The 26,061-nt window shown below is 32.8% G+C and overlaps 2 protein-coding genes across 2 annotated transcripts; both read right to left on the reverse strand.

Annotated features, from left to right (window-relative positions):
• Positions 1 to 2,668: 2,668 nt before the first annotated feature.
• Positions 2,669 to 15,018, reverse strand: LOC149899265 (nose resistant to fluoxetine protein 6-like). The gene is made up of 13 exons (XM_090114298.1): positions 14,880 to 15,018; positions 13,643 to 13,782; positions 11,272 to 11,596; positions 11,061 to 11,172; positions 10,376 to 10,460; positions 9,759 to 9,922; positions 7,838 to 7,919; positions 7,153 to 7,256; positions 5,669 to 5,839; positions 4,937 to 5,087; positions 4,037 to 4,223; positions 3,624 to 3,763; positions 2,669 to 3,513 (listed from the first exon to the last, which is right to left on the reverse strand). The coding sequence occupies exons 1-13, from the start codon at positions 14,944 to 14,946 to the stop codon at positions 3,331 to 3,333; spliced, it is 1,911 nt and encodes a 636-aa protein (XP_089970424.1). The 5' UTR covers positions 14,947 to 15,018; the 3' UTR covers positions 2,669 to 3,330.
• A 3,628-nt stretch (positions 15,019 to 18,646) lies between these two features.
• AsnRS (asparagine--tRNA ligase) lies at positions 18,647 to 25,387 on the reverse strand. The gene is made up of 10 exons (XM_090114396.1): positions 25,250 to 25,387; positions 24,817 to 25,164; positions 24,270 to 24,490; positions 23,636 to 23,754; positions 22,658 to 22,831; positions 22,141 to 22,269; positions 21,257 to 21,401; positions 20,803 to 20,907; positions 20,217 to 20,427; positions 18,647 to 19,421 (listed from the first exon to the last, which is right to left on the reverse strand). The coding sequence occupies exons 1-10, from the start codon at positions 25,275 to 25,277 to the stop codon at positions 19,237 to 19,239; spliced, it is 1,665 nt and encodes a 554-aa protein (XP_089970522.1). The 5' UTR covers positions 25,278 to 25,387; the 3' UTR covers positions 18,647 to 19,236.
• Between the last annotated feature and the right edge of the window lie 674 nt (positions 25,388 to 26,061).

The raw sequence follows: 26,061 nt of genomic DNA on the forward strand, positions 1-26,061 counted from the left end.
ATTATCCCGAAGTACAGGACGAGGTTTGGCTCAGGGAGACCCATTGTCCCCTCTATTATTTAATATTGCAACTCTCCAGGTTAGCAAACAGATTTCTAATGTTATGATTTCTCAGTATGCTGATGACTATGTTTTGTATATTTCGGGAAAAAATGTTGAGTATGTATCTAGGGAATTGCAAATAGCTTTAAACAAAATAAACAATATACTAGGTGAGTTAGGTTTAGATATTTCTCCAACTAAAACCAAGCTTTGTATTTTCAAAAGAGGTGTCAATAGACAACAAATGTCTCTTAATATAAATAATACTACAATCGAAGTAGTTAATTCTGTTAAATACTTGGGAATGTGGTTAGATCAGTCTTTAAAGTGGAATATACATATTCAAAACTTGGTCTATAAAATATCTAGATACTTAAATATTATCAAAATTCTGGCTGGGGCATCATGGGGTGTTCATCCCAGACAGCTTAGAAGATTGTACATTGCTATAATAAGGAGTAGACTAGACTATGGATGTTTTTTATATGATAATAGCTACCAGAAGTATACAAGTAAATTAGATAAAATACAAAATCAAGCAATGAGGGTAATAGGTGGTTTTATAAGAACTACTCCAATACATGCCATGGAGAGTGAACTTAGCCTCTCTCCATTGCATGTACGGAGGGCGTATTTAGGTGGTAAATTTTTACTAAAAGCCAAAGCTCGATCAAATAATGTAACTATTCATATATTAGAAGAATTATATACACTAAAAGATAACAATTATTGGCGTAATAAAAAGAAGCCATTACTTGTGATTCTGTATGAAAAATTATCTAACATTAATATTTATAATACTCGGCAATTGGAGATGTTTTCAATGGATACCTGGGTCACTAATATCAATTTAGATAATATAGTTTATGTTAGTATTCCTAGTATAATTAGTCCCAAACGAAATTATAGCTCATTAGATTTAAACTTAGCATGTATGGATTTAATTAATAAGCAATATTTTAATTATTATAAAATATTCACTGACGGCTCCAAGGATGGGGAGGGGGTCGGCTCTGCATTCTACGACATCCAATGCGATATAAATTTAAAACTAAAAATTAATAACAATTACTGTTGTATAATGGAAGCAGAACTAATATCAATTTGTGAGGCTCTGTCCTACGCAACTTCGTTAGTCCAAAATAATATTGTGATATTTAGTGACTCCAAAAGCGCGTTGCAGCATTTAATCCGCTGTACTTCGGGCCTACCAGGTACCCCTATAGCTTACACGATTTTAAGTCATATTTTAAATTTAACTGGTAATTCCAAAACAATTAAACTACAGTGGATTCCATCACATTGTGGACTGGAACATAACGAGCGAGTAGATATGTTGGCTAAACAGGCTATTTCAGATGGAGTGGACTATAATATGTTACCTTATTACTCGAATTGCATTTGTTTAATTAAAAACTACTGCTATAACCTATGGGCGTATTCAGAAAGAAAGCTTGAAACTTATAAGCGCTTATCGGCGCTTGTCATGTTCATATATTTTCCTGCGCTGACAAGCAAGACAAAGGAAAATATATATGAACATGACAAGCGCCGACAAGCGCTTATAAGTTTCAAGCTTTCTTTCTGAATACACCCTATGGAAGGAATATTTTGATGCGCGTTCAAAAGAAAAAGGCATATGGTATAAAACCGTCCAGCCACAGCCGCTGAGGATTCCATGGTTTGAGCATCACAGCCTTTGTAGAAAGGACATAGTTTTGATTATGAGGCTGCGTACCGGGCATGTCCCATCAAATAAGTTTGCGTTTCTGATGAAAAAGGTTTTGTCACCGAATTGTGAACAATGCGGTGTTCCAGAGGACATAACGCATGTATTGATGGAATGTTCCCGTAATGCAGCCTACCGTCTATCGAATTGTAGCGACATATTGAAAACGTTTGCGGACATCAACATTATTTTGTCTAACCCCCATTCGGAAGAAATAAAACGTATTATCAGACTATATAATATGGGTTGCGCCTCGGATCAGTCTCATTAAATTATTTGTAGCTAGATATATAATTATTAAATTACTGAATTTATATACCTGTGTACGTATGTGTATGTGTGTACCTGAGCGACATAATCATTTTGTGATTAAGCTCATTAAATAAAGATTTGAAAAAAAAAAAAAAAAAAGGTGTTAACCGTCGTGTAGCGATTTTATTGTAATTTGTAGGTACATACTTGTTTTTTTAGCGTTTTCTTTTTCTAATCTTTCGCATTTCTTACATCATAATGTATTTTTTTAATTCGAATTTGAATTAAAGATTACATATTTTGTTCGTATAGTCGCTTGTAATTACGTAGGTTAATTACGTTGAGTAAATATGTACTTTCGTAGTACATGGTAACTCAATGGTATATATAGAATTATTTTGAACTAGCTGTGCCGCGCAGTTTCACCCGCATTGCTCCGCTGCTGATGGTCTTAGCGTGATGATATAATTATAGCCTTATCCTTGTTACCTCTGTTAGCTACCACAATCGAGAGTTTCCTACAGGAAATTTTTGGGCGTCTCATCAAAATAAACTACTCACGGAAAATTAGCTTGATATTAATCACTAGAAAAAATTGGCGAAGGATCCTGGACTATATAGATAATATTACAATTTATATTTACAACCTTGTATACCAGATGTAGCAAATAATATAAGCGTGTTAATAAAAAATGTAAGTTTCGTTTGTATTTCAGATTAGAAGTAAAGAATACAAGAAGTAGAGTAGAAATTCACACAAAAACAGTTTCCTTTGACATAGTAACATACATATTCCATACCTTATTATGCCGTAATTTATTAAATAATTCATCATCATACATAGGTAATTTTAAAAATCAATAAACATAAATTATTGCCACATCAATAGAATCGCATACATTGACAGTGTACAATCAGATTACATTATTACTTCCATGATTTTTATTTCACTCATTTGACTATCATGGATTGTACAAAACAGATCTCATATTTTTAATTTTTTAGTTCTGTTTTGGAACGAAGTTCCTTATGTCGCGGTACGCTGACTAAGGGGGCTGCAAGCGCCACGAAAAATGCTCACGACATTTGCTATGGTGTATATTTATAGCAAAAGTGTATGAGCATTCCTTCACTTATCATTTAACTCCTTAATATTGTTAATTTATTTAATTATACCTCCTATACTAATACTATTTCAAAACGAAAAGAACTTCGTTCCAATCGCAATCCACAAATCCACACCTCAAGACATTTTGTTTTTATATTACATTCACTATACTACTTTATACAGTTTGATCTTCTTAATATTATATCAAAGTGTTTGCTTCCATTACGTTTTTCTCCTTTAAACTGGTCTTGCTTGTTTTCCGATGACTTGTGTCTCTCGCCCTAATCGTGTCTATGATTCCCAAGAATGGCGCCTCAACGAAAAGGTACAGGACGATTGCCATTAGAAAAGAGATGAAAACATTTCCGAGTGTTATATCAAACTGAAACAATGAATATAATTGTATAAATACATATTTAAATACAGTAGCTAGTTGTCGCAATATTATAAAGTTTCTCTATTAATATTATATATAAGAGAAATATTACTTACTAAATGTATAATGTTTGACCGTATCATGAGACTGGAACCAGCTATCGCTCTGAAAAAGCATTCGTGACAGAGGTAAGCGCAATAGGAAACTCTGCATAATACCGTCCAAATTCGTGCCTCCAAGAAGCCGCGAAGAGTACCTGAAAATAGTATGTATTAATTTTTAATTTACCCTACGTCTACTAAATCAGTAATTGCATCCCATATATTTGTAAGTTAATTGAAAACGTAAAACTAACGTGACTTGAACGAAGGTTCAAATAATTAAAAAGTCTGAAATAATGCTTGCACTCTTGTTGCACTTTTATAAAAAGAGAAAGATCCTTACATATTGATCTGATGTTATCACACCAATATTGTGCCAAAATCTTCGTGTTAAATAAAACAATAAATCGATCCGAAATAATACTTACTCTCAAATCTGAACACGCATCCAAGTATCAGTACCGCGAAGCACATCCCAAACAACGGCTTCAGCAGTACAGAATACAAGACTCGTATGTATATAGAGAGACGTGGCCCGTCTCTGTATGCGACCATGCCTGCAAGAGTGACGGCAAAGGCCACTGGTATAGTTGCGTAGTACAGGAAGAGGTATCTCTGAAAATTAATATTTAACTCAATACGCTGTTGGTTTTGTAATCTTCTTCACTTTAAACTCTTACTACTCTCTACTCTTCTTCTCTTCTAAAAAGCGGGCGAAGCCGCGTGTATAAAGGTTGACTGACTGACTAATACAAATTAGTTGATAGATTAAATTGCACAGCTCAAACTACTAGAATGATCGAGCTAAGAGCCACTTTGATTTAGGAATCCACTAAGAAAGGTTTTTTATCTGATACTATCTATGTATACTTCTATACTAATATTATAAAGAGGAAAGGTTTGTAATTATGTGTGTATGTATGTATGTATGTATGTATGGTTTTCACGCATAAACTACTGGACCGATTTTGATGAAATTTGGCACAGATAATCTTTAGACCCTGAGAAAGAACATAGGCTACCTTTTATTGCGAAATATGTACGACGGGTGAAGCCGGGGCGGACCGCTAGTATATATATATATGTATATTTTTATTTCTACCCCCAGGAAGTAAAAATAGGAAATGAAAGTTTGTATCATGAAAATTAATATGTAGAGCTGTTTGTCTGTTTGCTTTAACATTCCCTTGAACTACTTAAACTGGTTCGATTTGCAAACTTTCCATCTTTCGCGAAGATGAAGAGAAGGCCCTTACGGTTGGAATCAATTTTGGATCATTATCATAAAGAGTTAAAGACTAAAATCGTAATTATTAAATAGAACTTACCCTATACTTTTTAATATCAAAGTTGCTATTTTGTAAGTGGTATATAATTAATCCGAGGGCAAGGCCGATGACAAAGCTTGATATGTTTGTGTGCGCGGGCTTGTATACATGCACAAATGTTGGGTCAGTAACAAACATTGTTCTCACTGCTCTGGAATCAAGTAAAAATTAATTTGAAAAATGCTTCATTTTTCCATAGCGATATTAGGAGTTAGAGTTTACGTTACTTATAACTTAAGAAAGGCTGAACGGATTTTAATGATTTTTGGTTTGTTGGATTTATCTCTAGTGGAATTAGGATAATAACTGATAAAATATTGAAAAACAAAACAAAATTTAAAATATAAATAAATAAATATTTCAGGACAGTTTTCACACACGGCTCGATCTGACCCCATACTAAGCTTTCGCTTGTGTTATGGAAACCAGATGGCTGTTCATCACACAAATACTTGTCCTGGGTGGGATTTGGGAATCGAAACCACGACCTCTAGCTTGGAAGGCAGGGCCATTACCAACCAAGCCAACCGGTCAGTCTCATTTATTACCAGGTTGAAGCCGAGGCGGACACCTTGTTAATAATAAAAACGTATATTTATCTCTATAGTTCAACTGAAATCAGTTGTTTTCCTTTGTCCGTCTCAGATGTTTCATTAGTATTGCTTTCGATTCTAAATCATATTTTGATACATAGGTACAATTATTGTTTCAACTCTTCATTGGTTAACTTACTCAAACGTTAGTACTAGTGTACCATTCAGATCTTGGAAGTACGTATGAAAAGCTGGTGCTATAACTCCAATCACCAACAAGATGGCCAGAACCATTCTCCTTATAAGTCCTTTACATAACACACAGACGATCAAACCGAGTATATGTAATTGCAAATCTGCTGCTAAGTACCTGAAATATTGTATAAATTAAACGAAATAAAAAATAGCAAAACAGAAAATCACATGCGCAGTATTATAAATCTCTTTTCGTGATAGTAGTTTAGTCAGTCCTGTTAAGAAATTAAATAAAAATAAAAAATAATTTATTGGACAAGGCTCCTTACATCGAATTATAGACCCTAAACTACTAATATAGCTCTTGCTGTATTTCAGGAGTCTGAGCCTTCCCGATACAATACATTAGTTAGTCGACGACGCGGTTGGCGCAGTAGTAAAGTAACTGCCTACTGAGCCGACGGTCCCGGGTTCGATCCCCGGTCAGGGCAAATATTTGTGTGATGAACTCAAATATTTGTTCTTGGGTCTGGGTGTTATTATCTATATATGTATTTATTAAATATTATATTTATCGTCGCCTAGTACCCACAACACAAGCCTTAATTGAGCTTACTGTGGGACTAGGTCGATTTGTGTAATAATGTCCTATAATATTTATTTAATATTTATTTATTTATTTATTTATTTATTTATTTATTAGAATAGTTCAATAGCAATTAGTTTCAAAGAAAAGTTCAATCGAAGTTCAGTTTCTCCTGAGTTTAACATAATATACAATTGTCCTTTTTTTTCACGCATAGGTACATAATATTATAATAATATGAATAAGTACTTAAATTATTCAGAGTTATAATTTTTAATAAACCGCCAAAGGATTGAAAACTGAAAGCATTTTGATTTCATTTAATTACTTCTTTGTCTCAATATTTGATGTTAAAATTGAACCTTTTGGGGTTCCGTAACGTCTTAGAGCTATACTTATTCCAGTGTGGAAGACAGTTAGAGCTTAATAACGGTCGTCTAGCGCCATCACTTTCTCAAACTGGAATAAGTAATGCTATACGACGATATACTACATACTTTAAGATATGTACCTACAATCAGCGAGCATATGGGATATATGCTCGTTGTGTTGTACAACGTACATAATATACTGTTGTCAGAAAAATCTAGGCGAGGAAGGCGAAATAGGCGAAAAGAAAAATACCTAAATGCCAATTGACCTATTGAGAAGGCTTGTTGTATGAAAATGTAAAAATGCTTGCGAATAGCAAGAAAAGTGTTCAAATAATTATTAATTACTAGCGGTCCGCCTCGGCTCGCCCGTGGTACATATTTCGCAATAATAAGTAGCCTATGTCCTTTCTCAGGTATCAAAATATCTCCACACCAAATTTCATGGTTCAGTAGTTTAGGCGTGATTGAGTAACAGACAGACAGACAGAGTTAGACATTTATAATATTAGTATGGATTAACGTACTAACCAGGCGTGAGGCATGCACTGGCCATTATTATAATAATTGTTTATGTAAATAAGATGGGACCACCATGATTGGCGGCAATCGTCCACTGCGTCGTTTACTACTCTCTAAAAAAGAAAAAAGAACGTTTTTCAAACATTACAAAATTAAGAAACGTGATACGGAAAATAAAACGTAAAATTTTAAAGTATTTACAAGATATTTTGTAAAGAGTCATTGTGTAAGTAATTTTTAATTTACGTTTGCCCTTCGTTTGCCCCTGTCAGTTCAAGTTCAACATCAGATAGTAAAAAAATTGAAGGCTTCTTAGGATTTATTAAAGTATGTTCTTTTTAAATTGGGTAAGTATATATTTAATTATTTATATAAACATAACGTTTAAATTAATTTATTTTAAAGGCTGTCTTACCATAAAAAACTTTAGACAGGGTTTATCTGGTTCTCTTTAATCTGGTTCTGTCGTATTTCACATAGACAACTATTAAAGAGACATATCCCTGGTTTAAAGTTAGACTGTGTTCAAATTGTTTTGTGGTAATACCATGACAGTCTAATAGTATCTAATATAATTAAAATTAATATTCTTATATCGGTTTAATTACAATCATAGGGATAAAATTAAAAATGAAAATTTTAACTGTACTAGAAAATTGCTCTATAGTCAAAATGTCCATAGTATGAATATTACCTTCCAAAAAGGTCCCGATCCAGCGTATCTAAGCCATGTAGAGGTAAATGCTAAAACCACTGCGTAAGGTGGAGTCAATCTTGAAGAAACAAAGAATAATACAAATAAACACGCAATACATACCAATGAAGAATACATGCCAAGAAAATATTAAATTCAGTTTAAAGCAACCTAGGATGCTTTAAACTTAGGTATTTTAGTGGATAGAACAATTTGAAATCAATTCAATACAAAATATATTCATATTATCTCGATAATTGTTAAAAAAATACCTTAAACTCAAACTCAAACTCAAACTCAAACATTTATTTATTCAATTAGACTACTTTTAGTAGCACTTTCGAATCGTCATTACATAAGTATTTTTAACATTTACCACCGATTCGGAAAGCAGTATCTATGGAGAAGAACCGGCAAGAAACTCCATAGTTGCTCTTTTAAAATCATATTGTCAATATTACATAATCTGTAACTTAAATCTAACTACATAATATATCACAATATGCCAAAGAACTGTCCTGTGGTTCTTACGCGACAACCCTCCATGGATTTTCATCTTCCATATATTCCTTAATGCTATAATAGGCTCTCTGAACTAATATATTTTTTACATAAGTTTTAAATTTAGCACTACCAAACTCTTTAATATTATGAGGAATTCTATTGTAAAAGCGTATACCTTGACCCATAAATGAATTTTTAACTTTAGCTAATCGGAAAAATGGCATTTCAATTCTATTTCTGTTCCTTGTGCCATAACAGTGTCTATCTCCTACTCTTGTGTGTACGTCGGCATTTTTGTGTACATGCAAAATATTATTAAATATATACTGTGATGGTACAGTAAGGATACCAGTATTCTTAAAGAGATCTCTTAGTGAGTCCCGAGCACGTAAATTATATATAGAGCGAATGGCTCTTTTCTGTAAGATAAATATAGTTTCTATATCTGCTGCCCTGCCCCATAGTAGAATTCCATAGGACATAATACTATGAAAGTAGCTGAAATAAACCAATCTAGCTGTATCTTCATCGGTGAGATGCCTTACCTTTCGGACTGCATATGCTGCTGAACTGAGCTTACCTGCAGCGGTGTTGACATGGGCTCCCCACTGTAGTTTCTCGTCCAATGTTAACCCAAGAAATACAGTCGATTCTGTAGGGTGTAATACCTCCCCGTTCAAGGTAATATTTCTGCTCAACTTTTTAACGTTAGGTAGTAAAAATTCAACACAAGTTGTTTTTTTGGCATTTAATAATAAATTATTAGCAGTAAACCAGTCGGATATGTGTAAAAGAGTACTGTTCACTTCGTCAACATTTGGGTCATGCCTATCCACATTGAATATTAATGAGGTATCATCTGCAAACAGAACTATTTCACACCTATCCTGTAAATAATAAGGTAGATCATTGATATATACCAAGAACAAGAAGGGTCCTAAAATAGATCCTTGTGGAACACCAATGTTAATTGACGCACCGCTAGAACGTTCTCCATTAACAACTACAGTTTGTATCCTATCATGCAGGTATGAGGCTATGAGGTTCTGAGCTTGTCCTTTAATCCCATAGTGATTAAGTTTACGCAATAATGTACAATGTTCAACGCAGTCAAATGCCTTGGAGAGGTCACAAAATATCCCCAAAGCATTTTTTGAGTTTTCCCATGCCTTATATATATGTGTTAGTAGTGCAACTCCAGCATCTGTGGTTGAGCGCCCCTTTGTGAAACCAAACTGTTTGGTGTGCAGCAAATTATTAGAAGCAAAGTGACTAGTCAATTGGTTTAATATTAACTTTTCGAATACCTTACTTAATGTTGGTAAAATCGAGATAGGTCTATAGTTGTTACAGTCTTCTTGATCGCCTTTCTTAAATAGAGGTATAACTTTACTAAGCTTTAGTAAATTAGGAAATTAACCATCGCAAACCAATTCTCTTCGGTATTTCAAACCAGTTCAATGTTTTGGTCTCCGCCGCGATTTGCAGATTGTATGCCAGCAATAGTCCCGATATTACGAAAAATATTTGAACAACAATCGTACCATTGTATAGCAATTGATATGCCACATTGTCATGACTCTGTAACAGGGAAATATGTTATAGTCTTATAGGTACCCAAAAGGGGTAGATTAAAACAACCGGACATTTTTTCTAACTATCTAGCTTTCCGCCTGCTGATCATCAAGGGAAATCCCGCATAGTTCCCGATCATGTAGGATTTCTGGTATAACACCTATCCCATGTCCGTTTCAAACTATAGGTATTCATACCAAAACCAAATTTCGTCCGAATCAGTTAGGTGGTTTAGGCGTGAAGAAGAGAGACAGTTATTGTCGCATTAATTTATTATTAGGATTAGGATAAAAAAAAAATCAGTCAAGGTGTAATTAATAAAAGCACTTTTGCTTTTCAAAGAAACAATCTTCGTGATGGCTGTCAATGTTAAGGACTGTCCCAGAATCGACCCAGAATTTAATTAACAATAGATAAATAAATATATAGGTAAGTAAGAAACTCACCACTCTAACTTACCAATTCCAAAAAGTGTACATTCTGACAAAATATCACCAATGGTAATATTGAATGTCCAACAATAACCAGAGATATTGTTAATGTTCTGTGAAATTAACATTATTACAACAACTATTTGTTTAATGCTTAAATCTGCACTTATTAAAAAACACAAATGAGACATTGATTATTATCTTCAGAATATAATTAAATATGAAAAATAAATGTAAATTTTTCCAGTATTTATTATTCGACCTTGTAAAAAAAATGGCATTCGTTGTTCTTATTTGAATAAATACATATTTACGTTAATTTATGTAATTAATTTTTTGCATATAAAATTATGTACTTGCTTGTTTCGTAACCATATTTAAGATTATCCTTTATATGATTACAAATAAATAATGAAATGAACAGAGATAGTTAAATATTTACATCTCTACATGAAACAGAAGACCTGACGAACCACAACCAACCAATCTTTAGGGTATAATATTATGTAACTAGTTATAATATATACTACTAACTTATATTATAGATGCAAGCTAAACAATAAATAACAAAGCAGCCGTGTTTATCTAGTTTAAGTTTTTTGATAAACCCGCATGTAAAGTCATAACCAATTAACATAAATAAACAATTTATCCAAGCAACAATAAAATGATAAGAAAAACAATTGTGCTTAAAGAGACAAATAAAAACTTACTTCAATGCATCCAAACATCTAAGTCGGTTCTGCCGAGAGTCTGGCCTGTCGCGGATATTGACTATTTTTGAGCAATTTCTTGCTAATGAAAAGTTAATAAGATATTTATTACCTGAAAGTAAACCACTCTATTTTATAATGATTTTTCAAAACGATCAAACCCATTTATTTATAGCCAAGCATAATATTAATAATTCAATTATTGAATTACCATGTTTTTCATTACGCCTAACATAAAGAAAATCGTAAAAGCTTGCTATTATGTTGATCATTATTATCGATAAAACCACAACAACAACTGCTATATCTCCACCGTCAATTACCATTTCTTCGTCGGATTTCGTGCATTGAAAGTTATCAAATACTTTGGCCTTTAGTTTGTATTCGTTCCATAATGACTCGTTGAGGCATCCCTCAAGGCTCTCCTTTGTGCCCACTGCTTTATCTTTTATATAACTTCGACATGACTGCGTTAAACATATTCCGTAATATGGTTTTGTATGGTTGAAATGACGATCACTGTTTTCTGAGTATTCCTGAAATTCATTATATAAATATTTATTATGTATAATAATCAAAATAAATATGTACGTCGTGATTTCATTGAAATATTCATTGTAACCTTCGCAATGACAGATCAATCAATTCAATATATGACAATATTTAAATAATGATCCATTGAAATGTTACAATTTTTAGGCCTGACCTTGAGTTTTTTAGAGGACGCAATTTTATTTTTTTGATGTGTAGGGGGGGTCAGTGTGAAGCTAAAACCAAGTTTGTGGGGTCGCCACCCTTGTCCCATGGCCGCCATCTTGAAAATAGCGGTTGAAATGGTTTTAACGATATATCTCTTAAACTATTTATCTGATAATAAAACAATTTTAACATTATTTGTTGCAAATTAAATTCTCTACAACTTTGACTCAGTAACTTTTTGTCGTAGAACTATAAATAAAAAAGTTATAAGCGAAAATGTTCAGAAATTAGAGCTATTTATATTTTTCAATAAAACTTTTTTTATCATTTTACGAAGAAATGATATAAGACTATTTTTGTAGATTGTTTTTCGAGGAACAACTTTTATATACAACATTTTTTCATTACGTCAATAGCTAAGGTTTTACAGCGCTCAGAAGTGAGTACTATTTTTCAGTAGTAACTATACATAATAAATTGGCTATTGGCTCTTTTCCCAGACTCCACAACAATGGAAGCACACTGCAGAACATTTCAGCCCTGCTTTTCGACGTAAAAAAAACGCACTTCCAGACTCTACCTCCTGGGTTGTGGGGAAAAGATTCAATAATTAATTATTAATAATATTGTAAAATTAATTATTAAAAATATTATTATAACAAAAATAAAATAATTACTGGTGACAAATTATTATTAGTACACACATAATATATCGTATTCTGTATAGTAAAGAGTACTTAAAATAGTACTCACTTCGGATGGCTGTAAAACCTTAGCTATTTACTTAATGAAAAAATGTTGTAAATAAAAGTTGTTCTACGAAAAACAATCTACAAAAATAGTCTGATATAATTTCTTCGTAAACTTATAAAAAAAAGTTTTATTGAAAAATATAAACATCTCTAATTTCTGAACTTTTTCACTTATAACTTTTTTGTTTATAGTTCTACGACAAAAAGTTACTGAACCTAAGTTGTAGAGAATTTAATTTGCAACGAATAATGTTAACATTGTTTTATTATCAGATAAATAGTTTAAGAGATATATCGTAAAAACCATTTCAACCGCTATTTTCAAGATGGCGGCCGAGGGACAAGGGTGGCGACCCCACAAACTTGGTGATAGCTTCACACTGACCTCCCCTACACATCAAAAAAATAAAATTGCGTCCTCTAAAAAATGCGTCCCCAAATGTAACTTTTCAATGGACCATAAATAATTAGTTTCGGTTCTTCGTATTTTAATTAATTAACGTAGGTAAAGTTGATACTTCATTTATAGGAAGATTCTCTAGTACTACATAACAATTTTATAAATATACTATCACCGATAGAAAATTACCTATATATATATAAATATTATAATTACCTAAATTGCAAGCTTTCAACTCGAATGAGTTGAAAGCTGTAATGTAATCTATCTTATAATAATAAATTCAGAAATAAATAATTTTTCATCTGTTTTGAATATTTCCTGTACATGTTTTGCATTGATTTCGATATTTGAATACAATTGGAAGACGTTATATCATTAATAGCTTCACAATGAAAATAAAATTGTAAACCTGTTTGAAATATCAAATAAGATAAAATTTTAAGTATTAAAGATGACAACTATTAATATACAGATAGACGAATATCTACTCACTACTATTAAGGCAAAATATTTTAAATTAATGTTTAACTTCATGGTGGAAAACGAACTCGTCAGTGACGGTTAAAATAATAGTCGTCGGTGTTAAGAGCTCGATCAGTATATTATTATTAGTCTGTGAGCTCGATCCATTATTGACCCTATAGTAAAGTAAAAGACACTGCTTTTTTTAATTATTTTGTAACTGTCTTTGGTTACTTTTTAGTTTTTTCTTGATACAAAATTCTCACCTGAATCATATTTAAAAGGTTACTTGGTGCATCAGACACTAGAGCGAATTCCACAGCACAATAAATACCATTAGGTTCATTTAAACATTTATCATAATTATCTAGTTGAAATTGTGGTGGCATACGATTGTATTCCGTTACTGAAAGAAATATTCTCGTATTATTATTACACGAACACTTATGTATCTACCTTTTGGGATTTTCTTGAACCTTTTGACGAAGCGTCAAATCTAAATATTTGCAAGAATTTGCTGAATTTTGGTGGCGAACAAGGTTAGTTGAGATTGAGTTGATGTGATGTTTTAAAAAAATGTATTATTGACTGTCTCTTTTGTTATAATATGTTTAAGTTATCGGTAACAATTAAAGAGTGAAGCTAAAACTTTTTAAATTAAATAGGTGTATCTACATTTTTACTTTTGTGGTAAAGGTAGGTATTATTATTTCGACCGCCTCCTTGGTTGATGCGTGAGCGTAAAACCGAGGGGACCTGGGTTCGATTTAGGTGAAGAAAAAAATGTACGTAATACTTGTATACGTAGTATGTATATTATTATTAGTCTGTGGTAATACTAAAAAAAGTTAAGTTTTCAGTAGTTTTCAAATCTCAAAAACTTTTCTTATCCTGTAAACTTTTAAAAGTATTTCCTACATACTCACTAAATCTGTTTCGATTTATTGATATAAACATAATATATAAATATAAATATCTAAAAAGAATAACCGAGTAAATTATGAATTTATGATACTCTTACGATTAGCACTTGATTACTATCCTTGACTCTTACAAGGTAACCAGTTATGGTAGCTATTGTGTAATAAAACATAAAATTATAGTTCTCTGTATACAAACAGTTACGTACCTATTTAATTATACATAGATACTTAAGCGTACTGGCTTAGAGGTATTTGGAAAATAATTTGTACTCTACTTAGTCTCTACGGTCTCTACCTACTCTACTCTCAATTACGATGATTAGAAAAATAATGATTCAGTGAACTCTTCATATAACTCATTTTACAAGAGATTGCTTTTAGAATTCACTGCATGATAGAGTAAACTCCTCTGATGCAGGCAGTTTTAACTTTAGATAATAAAAAAAGAAGTAATATCATACTCAAGGAATAAATTGCTAACCATTTATAACCTTTAAATTATATTTTATATACTAACAAAACAAAGTTTCTCGTGTTAAATCTAGTTTTTCTTTTTTAGATTTTATAATCCAATACTCACGATTTAACCTATAAATAACGGCATAGCTGCTATGCAAAATTCCAATTAATATAATCACTATCTTCATGGCACTAAATAAAATTTACTAAAGCCTTAAAAATACTACAATTTACAACTTGTATCCGCCTGCAAGGTCTGCTATCAACTAGTTAAAAGTGGATTTCTCGTTATATTACGAGACATAAGTTCATTGCCAATGAGTTAAAATGTAGTTTTTATATGTATATTTTGATATAGCTTTACAAAACGTCATATTTTAGATGTTTATTTCTTTTTTTCTCTTAGTCAATGTCGAATCTACGTGTGAGGACGGTCCAAGAATCTATAAGTACTAAGTAGTTAGGTACCTATAGTATATCCTTATAGTAATTCCGACTAGCTGGTGCACCATTTTTGTACGGCACTGTGCGTTTTCTTATTATTTTAAATGGATCTATCGGTGGTAAGAATGCCGTGCAAAAATATGTGACCAAAATGTACTCACTCTACCTGTACTTTCTAATTCTCACCAGCTGCAGCACTCAGTTGGACACACGTTGGACAGATTACAAGTGACGGCATAGTGCTGAATCTTATTATTTTATGATCTTATATCGTTCTAGATAGGTCACCTGGTGGTTCAAATGACCCATAACTTTTTCAACATGGGCCTGTTGTCTATTAGTTCCTTAGGTAGGTACAAAACATGCGAAGCTTTCTTTGAGCTTATTGCTTATAGGCTAGAGTCATAATATAGGGCTACTCACAAGGACTACAAGGGCGCTATAATATTATAAATTCAGATTCTGGGAAATAAAGAGTATCACGTATCACGTCAGCAAAGTCCAAAAATGTAGTAGGTCTTGTATAGACAGTACAATTATATTATTAGGTATTATTAAATGTGGTAGGTCGGTACCTAACGCTTTAATACCCTTTTAATCACTACATAACTAAATGTATTTTTTTATATTTAAAGTATACACTACAAATAAATTAATAATGGGTCATTTTCAAAATATTTGTACGTCACGAAATTGTCAGTAAACCGTTTCGTTAGGAAATGTCAGGAAGTTGTAAAAGTAAGGCTGTATTCAGAATAAGGTAATATTACATATAAAAAAGTAAGAAGTCACTAGTTAAAAAAAAAATATTTTTAGTTACAAAATAATCAACAAACAATCAATTTTTATAATTCTCTGTTTGCTTTTCCTTTTCTTTTCTTCTATCATTAGCTTCTTTCCATTTTTGTCTTCAAAACAAAAGTAAGCATCACTCGTGTGGGTGGAAAAGCGATCAACACTAAATGCAATAAGGCAAGCGTTATCCCATCAGAAACCACTTGTAAAATTGGAGGCCAAGACTCACTGATCCGCTTTCACTATAAAAAAGTTATCAGATCCCAGGAAAAGTCAAGTCCCTAAGCCCGACTTTACTAACCCTACATCATGGTTTAAAAAAGTATGGCCTGTAGTTACAAAAAAATAATCTTGTGAGATTTATTGTTTTTCTCCTTTATTTTTATTCGTTACATTAATTTAACACACATTTTATTTATTTATTTATTTATTTTGAAAACTACACAGCTTACAGTTTGACTTACTCTACTTATATCTATGATACAATACGCCAATTACGAGTTTTACAATTATTATCAATTACATGTATATTTAAAACAGTAACTTATTAAAAATTAACTTTAATATCTTATTTTCATACTTTACACATGAGACCACAGCTTTACCGTCTACAATTTACTGACGTCAGTAAATGTCAAGAAATTGTTCGTCAGTAACATGTAAAAAATAACCTAAGAAATACTTTTACACAAAACATAATCACATTTACCATTAGATTGAAAGTGTAATCTATTACTCTAGTCATAATTTAAGTATATTACAATTGCGGTAGGTGAATTCTTCAAAATGTACTTACTTTTGTTGAGAATACGTCGTTAGGAAATTGTAACAAAATTTTTTGCACAGCACACTACTGGACTTCTTCCATGTCTGGACGACAAACAAAATGGCGGCGCGTTAATGTTACCTTACTTTTCGTGACATGACCAGTGTTGCCAATAATTAGAGTTAGATTCCTCTTCTTTGTGATACAAGAAGTTGGTTAATTATGTCAATAAATCAGTGTCACGAAATTGTAACGATTGATAGGGACATTTTTATAATATGTCATTCTTCGTTTATTTAAGGTAATTTAAATAGTTTAATCTATCAGATATAACACTTCAAACATTGCTTTTTAATTATGATACAAAAAAATAGGAAGTTTCATACAAAAATTCTGATAAAAATATTGGTTTTCATTGTCGTCCACATAGGGGACAATAAAAAAATGTATGGAGCTTTTTTTGTTACTTTATTTTCACATTAAATTTATGTAAGAATTTGATTCGCAATTCATTGCTTTTTATCAGAAATGATATGCAGTATGCTTAAGTTTAGTCTGTAAAACGTTAACAATGATTTATTTCAGTCGTATGCATATTTTTTTCGAAGATTTTTTAGGGGGACAAACATTTTGTAGTAATGTACAATTATTTTGAAAACGACTCTAATACATTAAGTATATGATAATTATTGAAGGTACAAATTACAAGACAGTAAGATAGCAAACAAAACAAATCAGTTATTTCGTCATAAAGGAAAACTACGCGATGAGAAAGGAGAAAGGTTTATTTTTCTATTGTATAGTTACTGATTACTAAAAATATGTACTTAATACCTACAAATGAATAATTATGTAACAGCTAATGCATTTCCTACAATAACAGTATTTGAAATTCAAATTGTTTTAATAATTTATTATTCGTCGTGAAATAATTACTTATTTTGTATTCTATTTGGGGTGTTTTCTTTTTAATATCGTGAGGATTTTATCACGCACGGGATTGTGCCAAGTGCGGAAAATTGTTACTTAATAATGCTAATTGTTATTGCAGCCAGTCTAGCATGCGCGCCATTTTCGCCATGCACAAAGTCAAAATGTTCCCATCTTCCTTGGTCACGGCATCACGCGTGAACGGGTGGACCGATTTTTTAATATAATCCTTGAAGTACGAGGATGGTTCTTATGAAAAAAGAAGCATAATCATGTAAGTACCACGGGCGAAGCCGGGGCTGCTATATAGTTCAATATAATAATCTGTTTAATTTTGTTATTAGCAATTCTGCGTCACAAATGTAAAGTATTAAAATAAATAACTATACTGGCCAAATACTGACTTAGCAACGTCACAGGTTGCTAGGCCGGCAATGTCAGCCTGCGTTTGATCTCTACGCATTTTGATGTACGGTATATACTATAAATACTTGTGTAAAAAGGGCACTTGCGAATAGCACGTGCGTTACGAAATAAGCACAATATTAAAACGCACTTAGAAATAATCTTTTTCTTTTTTATTATAAAATTCATTACATAACTGTAGGGAAAATATTTAAAATACTGGAGAAAGCAAGATTTGCCCATGGTTTCCACCCTGTATAATAGACAACGCGAGCGGACTTTATGCCTTGCTGTTCAATGCCCATTAAAATTTAATTGACGCGTATGAATGCTGCATCTAATTATTAATTTTTTATAGCATCAACCTTAACCTCAACCCAAACCGGTTATTTGTTTAATTATTTGCTTATTAACATATTGCACTGAATGATTTAAATATAATATTTAACTATATCAGAATATCTCATAAGTTATAATGTACTTGCTATTGTCTATTCTTTGCATAAAGATAGGCAAAGGCAATGGTTAAAAGTAAATAAAACACAATATAAAACAAATTATTTATTTAAAACACTTTGAAGAGCACTTCTTTCCTGTAGCTAAATCATACAGAATTCTTTATATTTTAGAGCATGGTCTCATAATTAAAAAAAAATGCAATGAACTAATGCATATTTTCTAGATCATGGAAAAATACAATATTTATTACATAATATGCTTATTGTTCGTGTTTATACTAATACAGCATTAAAAAAAACTTAACAGCTAACGATTTTATTTAAATAAATGCTGTTTGAGATGATCTATTTATTTAACACGGGAATTCTCAATAGCAGTGCAATAGCAGATCCTGAATAATTATGATACATAAAATATGTAATGTTCCATCCTGCGGTTCCATCTCTATAAAAACATCCAAAATATTTCCCCCTTATCAGTTGACGGTTAAATAATGCTGCGTATACACAATCAACGAAAAAGATCTGATAAAAAAAACTATTACAAATTTTCTAAACATAGATTAACGATGACAAACTTAGTAATAGGCATAGACAATTTTGATTTATTTTTATTGATGATTAGCTTGTCAAATAATACGCATAGACAATTTTGATTCGTTTATTTTTATTATTTTTTTTTAAGGCGTGCATCGCTCCAAGAAGCGCGGGTACAGACAAACGTCACGGATGTGGTATCTGTTGAGCAACCAACACAGAAACCGTTCGAGTCCGAGCCCGTACCCGCCGTGAGGGACCGCGCCGAAGCGACGCTGGTCCGTGTACCAGTAGTAGGGGGCAGGGTCGATACCTTCGCGTTTGTAGCCTGAAATAGATTTAATTTTAGGAAATTTAAACTCTATTTCAAATACTAATTCATTCAACTAGAGTGAACATTTCAGAATACATTATTATATTGCATCGGTTTGCATAGAAATACCAAATTATTTTATATTTCATAGAAATAGAACTGCTTCATGCAATTTTTCTGAAAATTGGCTATCCATATCTGTCCTATTTTTTATTAAAGAAACGAGAATTTCCTTCTTTCTATTTCTAAAGCACCACTAATTATGACAATTAACACATAACACCCCCATAGATGTTCATCAAATAATCTATACTAATAATATAAAGCTGAAGAGTTTGTTTGTTTGTTTGAACGCGCTAATCTCGGGAACTACTGGTCCGATTTGAAAAATTCTTTCGGTGTTAGATAGCTCATTTATCGAGGAAGGCTATAGAGTATAGGCTCTATACCATCACGCTACGACCAACAGGAGAGGTGCCACGGGGGTGAAACCGCGCGGAGCGGCTTGTCTTAAATATAGTTATTTGTCAGTTAAAAGTCCAATTTGGATTTGAAGAAATTGGTTACAGATATTTACATACAAACATACAGTTAAAGCTAATATAAGCGTGCTGAATACATAGCCCACACACTACCCAGTGTATCTACATGTATTTACTATATTTTAAGGGTTGCCTGGTAGAGATCGCTACCTAGCGATAAGAGGCCGACTTTTGCTTGTTTTATATTATGTATTGTGTGCTTTTGCATTTGTATTTATTTATTTCTAAGCAATAAAGAATTTTCATTCATTCATTCATTCATACCCACCTTCCATAAGCTGATCATAGTCCCATATCCTCATAGAACCCCCCACTATCTCCCCCACTCCCGGCATCAGAACATCCACGGATTCCGTCAAACGCTTGTCATCTTCACACCTCGGCATGTAAAACGATTTGATTTCAGCGGGGAACTTGCATAAGAGAATGGGTTCGCCGATAGCGTCCGTCATTTTGCGTTCCGGCATTTCGGGTATGTCCTGGATAAGTGGTTAGTTTAATTCCTTAATTTACTACAATTAATGGTATTAATCTCTTCACATTCGGATTCTGTATTTTTTGACATTTTCTAAAAGTTAATTCTAGTGAGATCGATTTATCAGTCATGATTATTGTTTGAACTGTTTTGTAAGATTGAAATAATAGATAAACAAAATGTCCAATCCAATTTGCAAAATGAGCCATCTAACTTCTTCAATTCATGCACATTTTTTGATAGTGTACAAACATTGAAAAAGACAGACAAGAATACTTAATTATTCCTGCATCAAATACTAAAATAAAGACCTGCTTGTTTTTTCTTTCCTTATATATTGGATAATTATATAACTATAAATAAATTTAAAGCGACATACATCTCCAAACTCGTAGAAGGATCCATCTTCCTTGGTGATGTTGTTCTCTTTTAGATATTCCAAAGCTTCCGTGTACGCCATGCGCTTGAACGGCTTAGTTGGTTTCTGGAAAAACATGTCATGTTTATTTATTAACTTTGCACCTAATTCTATTAAATCTGCACAATTTAAAGATAACAAGATATTTATATAATTACATTATGTCAAATACACATATATGTAATTTTACTGCAATTTAAAATTTTGCATGCCTCCAAATCTACGTTAACACGAAAGTGGGAAATTTATACTTACACACAGAATAAAAATATAATTTATTATTAAATAGGTAAGATTTTTAAATTGAAATGTATTATTACTTTTTTATTATATAAAAAATCAAAATTCATTTATTACCATCAGTTTAATGATATTAAACTGAAAGTAATTGACGAATAAAGAAATAGAATCCCACCTTAAAGTCCGGATTCAGTTCGTACACCAGCTGTCCCTCAGGCGAAGCCAGCACTCGGTCCACCACATCTACAACCAGATCCTCGATCCTGTTCAGCAGATCCTCGAACGTGATGAACGGGAATTCTGCTTCCACGTGACTGTACCTGTGGGAATATGTTGTTTTAGGGCTGATTTTTCAATCCTCGGTTAAAACTTATTCGTCGAATAATGTATAAAACTACCATTTTAAAAACGTATTCTAATTGTCCGTATTTGACAGTTTATTTGACATTTTAATATTATCGTGTAATACTTTATTGGACGGATAAGAGCTAGCGCGCACGAGCAACTTTGTCTCCGCAACTATTTTGTCTCTCCCATCAATTTGTATGGGGAGTTGCGTCGCTACGTGCGCGCACTTTCATACTAGCCCATGGGTGAAGAGACAAAATAGTTGCGGAGACAAAGTTGCTCGTGCGCGCTCGCTCTAAGTTTAAACCAAGCATTGAAAAATCGGCCCTTAAACAATATGTTTGTATGTATTATAAAGTTCGTTTAATACGTTTGTAGTTACGTACACAGTTACGTGTGTAAGTACGTAAGTTGCGTGCGGCTTTGTGGTTCTATTGAACACGCCTTGGTAGTACTGTACTTGTAGTTATAGGCTACTGTTGTATTAAACAAGCTTTGCACTCCTGACTTTACTCGTAAGGAGTTCGGGCTCAAAGTAAATTTTCCATATATATCTATTTCAAAATACATTCTATTCAGGCTAAAAAAGGTACTTACCTACATAATTTTTCTTTTGTTGGCAAAGTAAATTTTCTAGTCATATTCATTTGTTACAAATGACCAGTGTTATCTCATAAGCGTTTTTGTTTTTTTGGTAAAAATAATACTCACTCAGCAAGATGTCGCCTAGTGCGCGACTGTTCCGCGCGGTACGACTGCGCGATGCAGTACACGTCGCCGAGCGTCGCCAGACACGTCTCCAGATAGAGCTGCGAACTCTGTGTGAGATATGCTTGCTCGCTGGAAGGGAATACGATTTGTTAGTTTTGTGACATATACAATAGACAATTAATAAATGTATAATATGTTGTAATCAACATTGTTGTTGTAGGTTGTATTAAATTTTTGAGTTCCTATTCATTGATGATATTTAAAAATACTCCTTCCATTGATGCCAAAAATATACATTGATTCTTTATAATTCTGGAAAATACGCATTTAAAGTTTTGATTGACTTTTAATTTAACAAATTTGATATAATCCATCAGGCCCCGGAATCACAGACACAATAGAAAATCTATTGTGTCGCGGTCGGATCTGGCCGTTCGGGGCTCAATGGGTTAAAGTACACATTACACATTATTGTAGCTATACACTGTATAGCTACCCCCCCCCCTCCCCCACTCACCCGAAGTAGCTGAACTTAAAAAGCGTGCTTCCCCCCTCGCACTGTGTCTGCACGAGCGTGGGCGGTGTCACCTCAGTGTAGCCGCGCGCCGCGAAATGTTCGCGGAACGCACGCGTCACCGCGGCGCGAGCACGTAGAACTTTCGACGTGTTCTCGCCACGGATCATTATGTGCCTAATGAAAATTTTAGAGGGGGTAAAGAAAAATGCGGGTAAATTATCGCCATATAACACAAAAGAATTTAATAATCATCTAGCATTATGCTGGATGTGAACGACAAAATACGCTAAAAGGTTAAATGCTACAAACGCTATAAACATACAAGACAACAGGAGACTAATTCGAAAGTACCAGGGCATTATAAGTCTGGCAGAGTAGCCCATGCAGCACACACTGCACTTAACCTTATTAATTTTTCTTTTTCAGATTTGTTACAAACGACATATTGCACTAAGAATTTTAAAATGCATGCATATGCATATAGAACTAGAATAAAATTCGTTAGATTCAGCCGAAAGATCATGTTGATAATTAAAATTGTACTTAATTTATCATAATTTTCTTTTCACATACATTTACTTACATTACTTTTTCATTCAAGTATTAGGTACCTTAACAATAAACAAGATAAATAAAGTGTTGGTATTGTATTTAAACAACTGTTCATAGATGACCTTCAATGAGGAATAGAAGTAAAATAAAATGATGTGAAGAGAAATATTTATAGAATTATATATTTGAGAATAAATTGCCATAATATTTGTGGCTATATTTTTTTATCTTAGATGATATAGCATTTCTTTGTTCCTATAATCAAACACAAAATAAATACTTTACAATTGAATAAAATCATTTAATTATAGTTGTATTTAATGTTTTACCAAGAAACCAGAATAAAACTATTGCTTTTCAGGAAAAACACAGTACAACACACAGTCAAAAATTATTGGCACAGAAAATAAATCAAATTTAAGTCACCTATTGTCCAGCTGAACATCAGGATGAGCCTCCTCGTTGAGGATAGCATCAGCTCCACCGGGTGGCGCGAGACCAATCAACTCCCAGTAGTCTACTGTTAACTCATGACCTCCTGGTGCCTAGAACAGTTAATAATTTGAATTTCAAGGCTTTAAATTCAAAATTCAGAAACAAATTTAATTTTATAAACATATCATTTTCATGAATTTCAAAACTAAAGATCTAACTTTGTTAATTTCTAACAATACCAAATAATTTATTTTTGACGAGACAACGTCTTATAATTCGATAGAGCCGGCTGCACGCACGAAAAAACATGACTCATGCGGCGATACCTCGCTCTGAGGCATTCCATGTAAGACTTGAAGTGCAAGCGAGAGCGCGGAACGAGCGACAAAGAAACACAATCGGACGTTGTCACGTTCAACTATCGTCAGTAAACCGACTTTACAGATGACCAATTTTTTTTTCCATTTTAAAAGTGAAAGGGACAAACATAAACTGAATTTCATTATTTGCAACTTTCTCTTTCATAGAAGTGGCAGAGAAAATAATAAATAAAAAACTACACATAAAAGTCAACAATTAAACAATCCCATTATTCCTAATCAAATATTAAACAAAAGTTACTTACAGTTTTACCCTCGGGCACTGCTTCCAAAGACCCATACAAGACAACAGAAGACTCAGTTGAAAGTACCAGGGCATTATAAGTCTGGCAGAGTAGCCCATGCAGCACACACTGCAAGTAGCCGGTACCATCACGCAGGGTTAGGAAGGTGAGTGACTTGCCTTGCCTCCTCAATCTGTGTACCCAGCCTTTGACACATATTCTCTGGCCGCGGTAGTCTTTTGCTGCAAAATTTTGTTATTTAGAACCCAATATAGGACTAAAAGGTTATGATTTTTTTATCAAATAAGTAATTGCAGTATTTCTAATTACTATAAAGTTTTAATATCCTTTATTTAATCATGCAATTCCATTCCTAGATAGTATTGAATATATAGCTATTCCTATTATGTATTGATAACAATAATAGCAATACTGCAATATGTTGACACTGATAATGATGCAAGAGTTAAAGCTATGACATCACTAATAGATTCATTTGAGAAGAAGCTTCATATCGTTTAAAAATTTTTTAGACAGATGTTAAAATAGATGAAATGGATGTACTTACTTGTATTTATTCTAACTGAAACAGCTTCAGGAAGGCTTGGATCTTGTTGAATGACAATTTTTTTAGCTTCATCAAGGTTCTGTTGTCTTTTGTCATTGCTTTCCTCTTCAGCCTTTGCTTTATCAGCTGCTTTGTAGTTCTCCCTCACCCAAATTTTCTGTATCTTCTTCAATTGTGACTTCGCAGCAACGTCATATGTTTTACTTTCATCTTTTGAATCTACATAAATCGTAGGGAAAGGCTCTTTTCCGGCGTGGCGCATTGCCTGCAATATTGTTTTAAACGGACTATCTTCAGATCCATCGCCAGTCTCATCGTTACCCCTTTTCTCAGATGTGTATATGGCCTCTAAAAAATCAATAGAATGCATTTAATATACCGCAGTATGGTTAAATTTGCAAATATAGGTTAACGTGAAATAAAATTTACTTACCTAGAGACAATTTTTCTAAATCCGGCATGATGAAATTGTTTACAAGAACTATTTAAACACAAGCCTACGTATACTTTGTTCTTATTATTAAAAATTAAAATATACTCAATGAATATAATCGCCACACAGTTCAACGTTGCATATATTACTCTATGGTTGCATATCGCCGCACCTCCTCCACATATCACAATTTTCTGACAATTGACATAACATGTCAAATTATGACACATGACATGACATTTGATATTTTTTTTATTATTATGCACAGAGAATAAATTATTATTATTTTGTTTTTTTTTTTTACAACAAGAATCGTGAATTATGTGGTCTCGGAGCAATTAACAAGCCTGGAGAAGTAACAATTAATTGAACGTTTCTTATATAGTGGCTCTCTTTTATTCAATACCCTAATTAATGCGATAGAAAGAGACAACACACTGTTATCTGCTTGGCATTCAAATCCACATGTAGCCACTTTTTGTTCTAAAAAGGTAGTGCTTGCCTTTACTTTATCGAATACTAAAATATCGATAAATAAAAAAATTAAGTTATAAAATTGCTTGAAGATAATTTAAGATTCGTGTAATTTTGAATTATTCATTTACGATGCGTATTGACTGCCTTGCATTGTATGGTAGTGGTATTTATAAAAAAATATTATTAGGTATTTCGGTTTAGGTTGTTTTTATGGTTTCGTAAAAAGGTACGTATTTTTTCCTGTTTTCATAGATTCATTCATAGAATTATACGGAACCCTTCGTGCGCGAATCTGACTTCCACCTAGTTGATCTTTTTACAAATCAATAGTCGTA

The sequence above is a fragment of the Colias eurytheme genome, chromosome 21 (genome assembly GCF_061535395.1).
Source record: "Colias eurytheme isolate Ceu_HAF_F1 chromosome 21, ilColEury1 Martin Lab GWU primary, whole genome shotgun sequence".
Taxonomy (NCBI): Eukaryota; Metazoa; Arthropoda; class Insecta; order Lepidoptera; family Pieridae; genus Colias; species Colias eurytheme.

Excerpts from the sequence above, each read along its gene's own strand:
- AsnRS (XM_090114396.1), bottom strand. The coding sequence starts at position 25,277 with ATGCCGGATTTAGAAAAATTGTCTCTAG. Across the intron at positions 21,402-22,140 it reads ACTAGGCGACATCTTGCTGA|GTACAGTCACGTGGAAGCAG; the intron begins GTGAGTATTATT and ends ATATTCCCACAG. Across the intron at positions 20,908-21,256 it reads AACTGAATCCGGACTTTAAG|AAACCAACTAAGCCGTTCAA; the intron begins GTGGGATTCTAT and ends ATGTTTTTCCAG.
- LOC149899265 (XM_090114298.1), bottom strand. The coding sequence starts at position 14,946 with ATGAAGATAGTGATTATATTAATTGGAATTTTGCATAGCAGCTATGCC. Across the intron at positions 9,923-10,375 it reads ATGTACACTTTTTGGAATTG|AGTCATGACAATGTGGCATA; the intron begins GTAAGTTAGAGT and ends TCCCTGTTACAG. Across the intron at positions 3,764-4,036 it reads ATGCGTGTTCAGATTTGAGA|GTACTCTTCGCGGCTTCTTG; the intron begins GTAAGTATTATT and ends TACTATTTTCAG.